Source organism: Zea mays, chromosome 10 (genome assembly GCF_902167145.1).
Source record: "Zea mays cultivar B73 chromosome 10, Zm-B73-REFERENCE-NAM-5.0, whole genome shotgun sequence".
Lineage (NCBI taxonomy): Eukaryota > Viridiplantae > Streptophyta > Magnoliopsida > Poales > Poaceae > Zea > Zea mays.
Window position 1 is genome coordinate 133,282,185 of NC_050105.1, and position 7,291 is coordinate 133,289,475.

The 7,291-nt window shown below is 48.1% G+C and overlaps 1 protein-coding gene across 1 annotated transcript; it reads right to left on the reverse strand.

Moving 5' to 3' along the window:
• Window positions 1–587: 587 nt before the first annotated feature.
• LOC100272967 (MYB transcription factor) lies at window positions 588–2,770 on the reverse strand. Its single transcript, NM_001147418.1, has 3 exons — window positions 2,474–2,770; window positions 2,232–2,361; window positions 588–1,612 (listed from the first exon to the last, which is right to left on the reverse strand). Exons 1-3 carry the CDS (start codon window positions 2,604–2,606, stop codon window positions 1,042–1,044), a joined length of 834 nt encoding a protein of 277 aa, NP_001140890.1. The 5' UTR covers window positions 2,607–2,770; the 3' UTR covers window positions 588–1,041.
• Between the last annotated feature and the right edge of the window lie 4,521 nt (window positions 2,771–7,291).

Here is a 7,291-nt window from a genome sequence, read left to right on the forward strand (position 1 = left end):
TCATTCAGGTTTTTTTTATTTCTGTATAGAGCGTATATATGATCATTAAGGGCCCCTTTATGCATGCCCATCAAGCTGTCGGCGATGATTAGCAGTGTATTCCACTCATCTAGCACAGCTCAAAAGGTATCCTCGACAGAACAGTATCTGAACCCTCCTAGCGTATACAACGGCAGGAGACCTGCTTGTGCAAATAGGTTGGAATAGAAAAATGGAGGCGCTATCATCCAACATGTTCATCGTTTAATTTTCGAGATCAAACAAAGGTGCCGCAGAATCAATCAGGAGACAGCCAGATCTGTGCTTGTCAATGTCTAACAGTAACCCACACAAATAATTAGTTTCTCCGGGTCTCCGCGCACGTGTTTCAGACATTGTCCTAAAGGCAGCGGTTACCATTTCACCTCAGGCCTTGTTCGGTTATTCCCAATATACATGGATTGGAAGGGATTGGAAAAAATTCTTAAGAAGTTTGACTTGTTTGGGATTCAAACTCATCCGATCCCACTCAATCCACATGGATTGAGAGCTAACCGAACAAGGCCTCAGCTGGGGACGAAGCGTGCAGCGGAGATGAACAGGTCGCAGGACAGAAGCCGTGCACGAGTTCAGCATTGACATGACGTGATTCCGTACCCGAACGCACGAGTAGCACACAAAGATGGATTTAATCAACGAATTGGAAGAGGCCGAGACGCCGAGTGCGTTTCTGGTGCTCATCACTACTGTTACATGGAAATCCGCATCCGCGTGCAGAAGAATTCCTCTCAAAATGGGTAGCATATATAGGTTTCGATCACCGATATCTTGTCGATCGATCGATCTTTATATACAAGAAGGCAAACAAGAGATAGATGCAATGGCATGTCGCGTTGTTTCTTCCTAATCTCGTCGTGGTCCTCAACACACACACCCCTCTATTAATTAGCTGCTATTGTGACTGTCCCCTCCGAATTCCGATTGCAAGACGTGCAGGGAGAGAGAAAGAACGATGAATCAATTAGCCAGGGAACTGAAAATTCTCGGGCGCGCGTGCGCGCTCTAAACCTGCGGCAGTTGTTGGTGCGCGTCGCCGGACTTCATGAACACTCCGAGCCAGTAGTCCAAGTCGGCGTCGGCGCCAACGGACGACGAGGAGGAGGAGGCGGCCACGTCGCCGAACGCGCCGGAGCAGGGCTCCATGGGGACGTCGTCGAAGCTGTCCAGCGGCATGGACAGCGTCTCCGACCAGAACGTGTCGTCGAACTGGAACTCCTCGGCGGCCTCCGAGGACGAGGTGAAGCTCTCCTCCTTGGGGAACCCGGGCGAGCTCGTCCCCGTGTTTCCCTGCTCCTGCTCCGTCGACTCGGTCACCGACGACGAGGCCGCCGACCGTTCAGGCGACGCCGGCGCGGTGGTGGCCGGGGCGACGGCGGCCGTCGTCGTCTTCCTGGCACCCGCGCGCTTGGGCCTGCTGCGCTTCCTGGCGGCGCCACCACCTGCATGCGCCCCGTGCTGCTCCTGCTCCAGCTGCTTGGTGGTGGGCTCCAGCCGCTTCTTGAGGTGCGTGTGCCAGACGTTCTTGATCTCGTTGTCCGTCCGCCCGGGCAGCCTGGCGGCGATGGCGGACCACCTGTAACAGTTCAGAGCTCATCACATCAGTGGCAGTGCACAGGTTTGTCAAAGGCGGAATTCGATTAATTAAGCACCTCTCTATCTCTGCGAGGTAGCTTAGCTAGCATGCATGTTCCACGCTGCTGTCTACTCCTAATCTATCTCGGCTGCGTGGTTTGATTCCCCTCGCGGAATCACACGCACTTGTTTAACGCTGTGCACCGAGCTCCAGACGGCCCTGCACGGCACGCAGCAGTGTCCGTCGTCCACGTCTCGAGGGAGGACGGCCAAACTAGAGCAGGTGGAATCTCCGGCGCATCTCGCGCAGCGTCAGTGTGATTAATTAACTAGTGACCAAGTGGCCACCACACTTGCGTTTTCTTTCGAGGCGGGGGGCCCATGGCCATGGGGGATAATGTATGTGTATGCTATATGCCCTGCCCCAGTGACAGGAGCAAGAGGAAGACGAAGAGTGATTTGCGTTTGAAGCAACAAGCAGAAGCCATCATTGCTCCTCCGATTCAGCAAAACACCCGAAAAGACAGCAACACCACGCTAGAAAGGGGAAAGAAAAGGGATCGATGCGGAGAAAAATGGGTGGCGCGAGATTAATTAGCAGCGGTAGGTACGTTACGTACCTGTTGCCGAGCTGCTCGTGGAGGGTGATGATGGCGTCCTCCTCCTCCTTGCTGAAGTTGCCGCGCTTGATGTCCGGGCGCAGGTAGTTGATCCACCGGAGCCGGCAGCTCTTGCCGCACCGCAGCAGCCCTGCACAGCAGCACATGTCGTTATTTACCGCTCTGCGGGCAGGACGGACGGACGGCGCCGTACATGCCGAGAATGAAGCAAGCAAACTAGGAGGAGAGGCAGGGTCGCTCACCGGCTTGCTTGGGCAGCGCGCGCCAGTTGCTGTGGCCGAAGCTCTGGATGTGCGCGACCAGGATCTTGTCCTCCTCCGGCGTCCATGGCCCCCTCTTGAGCCCCATCTTCTCGCAGCACGGAGCCCTCCCCATTCTCTGCTTCAAACCCGTACTCGATCTCCTCCTCCTGATGCTGTGTGTGCTTGCTAGATTGTCTTTGTCTGTTGGAGGTGTGGGCGTGTGGGGAGTGCAGGCAGGGAGGCGTGTCTTTGCTGCTTGCCTGTTTGTCTTTCGGGGACGGGAGCAGTGTCCTGGTCGTGCTGAAGGCAAGGGTGGAGGCGCGAGGGTGCCCGGCTATTTATCTTGGTGATCGTCGCATAGAGATATTGAGAATTTTTTTTATGTGTTTTTTCTTTGCTGCTGTTGTACAACGTAGCGCTTGAGTGAGAGTTCAAAGGGACACGTGCTCGGATGCGTCAGCCCACGCAACTTCCGGGTAAGTGGTTCCTCGGTGGAGTGGCCAAGTGGGGCTGTAATTTTCTAGCCTCTGTGGTTTATTTTCCTCGTAACTTTTTATAAGCTCACGAATTAGGGTGTCGTTTCATCATTCTCTGGTCTATATGGTCTAGTCATTGTCTAAAGTTGGGATTTAAAACTTTAAACCGTTTTAGTTTATTTGTATGTGTGCTCTGAAATTTTCACAAGAGGTCAGCTAAACCATAAACCTCCTATTTGAAGACTTATTAAGAGCTGATGTGAAACTAAAATTTAGTTCATATATAGTCTAAACAGCGTCTTAGGTCGATTATTAGCGAGATGCTCAGTGTTGTTGCGCTGTATGGAGAGACATGCAGCTGTAATTACCAAATCATGTGCATGCTATTTGTATGAAAACCATATATTATTTGTAATGGTCATTTTTCTTGAAAACAATTTGTTTTGTCATTTGTTATCTATCTATAATATTTTTTTTATATCTTGCCTAAGAACAATTATCATAAGGTGACATGAGAGCCGCCATTTGTATTAATGATGTGGCACATATACAAAAGGAACAATTGGATCTATACCATTAAAAGATCCAAACTTTAGATATATACCATGGACCCCACATGTCATTGACTCATGTGGACCCACATGTAAGTGAGATAGTAATGGTATAGATCCAAAGTGGTGATCTTTTAATGGTATGGATCCAAATTTCCGACTGTTATACGAATGGATTGTTAGGCTAGCTACGTGACACTTGCCTATAAAGAGTAGGTAGCTAAATTATTGACCATACTCCAAAAAAAATTTGCTCTCTCTCTCTCTCTATCAATTACAACACCACATCACTAGTTTACTTAGTTGGTATTCTAATTAGGGCCTGTTTGTTTACCCCTCAGATTATATAATCTTGATTAAATAATCCTAAGAGGCAAACAAACAGTCCAGCTTATTTGCCCAGATTATATAATCTAACCCTTTGGATTATGATAATCCATAAGCAAGTGAGGAGGTGCTTATTTCAGATTATTTTTTTTCCCACTTCTCCACTACCCTTTCAAGTTTCTTAGAAATTACCCACCAATGTCATTATAATCCACCGAATCGTTTTTGCGCCTATCCGGCATCCAGCGACCAGCAAATCCAGCATAATTCCTCCTCGACTCCTCCTAACCCTAGCCGCCAGGCTCCAGGTGCCATTGTCTGGTTCGACCTAGTACAAATATAGAGGGCATTCTTGTCTTCCTCATACAAAAGAATCCTATTAACAACTCAAATAATCTGGGTAAACAAACAGGACTACTCAGATTATATAATCCAGATTATATAATCCTAAAAAATAATCCAGATTATATAATCCATGGGGGTAAACAAACAGGCCCTTAATAAACATGGAAAACATCTAACTTTTAGGTTGGAAATGTCCATAGGACCGTCCTATAACCTAAATATATATAGGTAGTTTCCATTACATCTAATGGGCTGATGCTGACATGCACATGCATATGTGAGCAAAAAAACCTGGCGTAACAAATGATTCAATGCAGAGAGAGAGAGAGAGAGAGAGAGAGAGAGAGAGAGAGAGAGAGAGAGAGAGAGAGAGAGAGAGAGAGAGAGAGAGAGAGAGAGAGAGAGAGAGAGAGAGAGAGAGAGAGAGAGAGAGAGAGAGAGAGAGAGAAAATCATCTCTCAGAGGATAAACGATTTCGGCTTGGTGTGCGGTGACGGAAGACACGAGCGATTTGGCGTTTTGGGGTGATGGAGTGGTTTCTTCCGTGCATGAGCTTGGATTCTTCTTCAGCGTGGGCGTCGGCATGCATACGCCGACCGTCGCTCGGTCGTCGTCCGTCCCTTTATCGCTGGCGCCGCATGTGGCGGCGTGGCGTGGGTGCGCGTCCGCCCTCGGTCAGTCGGACCGAGCTCGCGTCGCGGTCATCCCCACGCTCCGCCGCCGCGCTCGTGGACACACGTGGTCACCACTTTAATTATGTACTGTGCACCACCAGGTGATCATGCACCTGCGCGAAGACAAATCAGCACGCTAAACCTAAGTAAGGGTGATGACTGGTGAGGAGACGAGAGTCGTTAAGGTTGAAATTTAGACGGCCGTACCCCGCAGGACAATCGGAGTGATAGAGCACCGTACCCGGCGCCGTGCTCGATCTTCCGCCGTCGACTCCGATCCTCTCTTCCAGACACACACACACACGCAACGGCGCATGCAGAGGCTCCGGCCGGGCTCAACGAGACGCGTACGTGCACGGCACCGCTTTTGGTAAACAGAGCCGCAGAGGCCGCCGACCGCCGACGGCGCGCGCGCGGCCAAGTCCACCGGCGCGCCTCGCCTGGCCAGGAGTTGTGAAAGATAGACGATGCAATGATATAGACGAGGAGTGAAAGGGAAAGACGAGGCACGTAACGTTCACCGCCGAGAGGTGGCGCCAGCGTAATAGTGCATATGTCGCGCAAGCGACTTGTGCATCATCTATTCATCTGGCTTGGTTTTGGTTACTGAGACATCAGACATTTTGGGTGGCCAGGGCCCAGGGCAAAGGACAGAGCAATGCCCGAGGTCGCAGGTCGCAGCCGTATCGAATCGGGCCTCCTCGCGCGCCGACGGCCGCTTTGCCTGGACGCCGGACGGTTCAACCATCAATTCAACCCAAGGCCAACGCTCTACTTTTTATTTAATACTATGTTTATTATTTTTTATTCAAAAATAAATTAACCGACGATAAATATTCGAGAATAGATATAGACGTAGAACGAATGAATAGAGGGGTCTGAGCTTAGATTAATTATGCCTGTGGCCCGTGTTTTCTCCTGGAGCGCGGAGCGGCTTTGTAGCTAGCCTTTACTTAGGCCGCCGGAAACTTTCATATGCCGAATCTTGCTACAGCCGGAGTGGAGTGGTGCTGCTGGGGGCACAAATGTCTTGGTCTGCTTTTGTCATTCTTAGGTGTGAATGAACAAGTTTCAACGGCCAACATCGATCTCTGCAAAGACGCACGCTATTTCTACAGCGCACATGTTGTTGGCTTCCTCGATCGATCCATGAAGAACACGCGTGCGCGTACGTATTCGTCGCGCGCGCTCGTCACCAACGGAAAATGCCTTTTATTTAGAGACGTGTTTAGTTCTTAGAGACTAATTTTTAGTTGATATATTTTAATTTAATTTAATTTTTAAATTATGAAATGCGAAAAATTAAAATAGAGTTTTAGTTTTCGATACGATGATTTAAAGATTAAAATGAAATGAAATAAAGTATAGAGACTACAAATTAGTTAAAAAAACCAATTACCCATTATCGACAACGACGGAAAAAATTCAATGATCGCGCGCGCACGTAGCTTTCAGACGTCGGCATCGTCGTACGTCGTCGGTCACCTAAATTACGTACCTCACCGGGTATGATATCGCTCCGATAATCTTTGTTAATTACGTACCTCCACTAGGAATAATAAGACAAAAAAAAACACTACACGTACGCGCGCTTAAGCGGCAGCTAACCTTGGGGCGACTGTTGAATGCGAGCGTAGCAGAGCGAAAAAACGTGGGTTCACACGAGAGGACAGGAAAGCAGTAAAACTTCGTGCCCTTCTCGTTTTGCCGCAAAAGTATTTATTAGTACGTACGCCAAGTACCGTAGCAGTACGTGTGTAGCCTCCTCGATTACTAGTCAAGGTTCGATGTGATTACTGGCTATTAGTATAGTAATATATATTTTCTTTAACATTGGCTCCGTGTCATAACTACTCGTCTCGTTCAAAGCGGGATCATTGGCGACACCATCCACGCGTGGAGACCAACGACTCCGCCACTAACTTCTTTTTATTTACTTTTTAATATTCTAAATCCAGTCTTTCTTTGCCAATACTTCATCATACTAGCTAGGATTGAGCGGTAACAATTTCTATCTATCTATACTAGCGGAAGTGCACGTGCGACACACGCATGATAAAAAAAACATTACATCCAAAATGTTTATATATACCTATATAATATCGAATTCATTGATATGTTGGCCTTCCAATATAATTAGTTATGACAGTTTTTAAAATTATTCCATATATATACCTATTATAAAACTCATCAGTCAAAAAAATACAAGATATTGTAATTTCGGCACCATTTTCACGGCATGACTCCATATCTGTTAGGATTTATAGGCTACGCCCAAATTAAGAAAATCAAATAAATCTCAGGAAAATCTTAAAAGCTCATATAAGTGGATGGCTAGGGAATAGGTGGAACCAATAGCACTATATTGCTAGTTCTAGTGGAGTAGAGCTAGCTTAAATATGGAAGCCACACTCACTCACCAAGTCATGGATGAGAGGAGAGAGT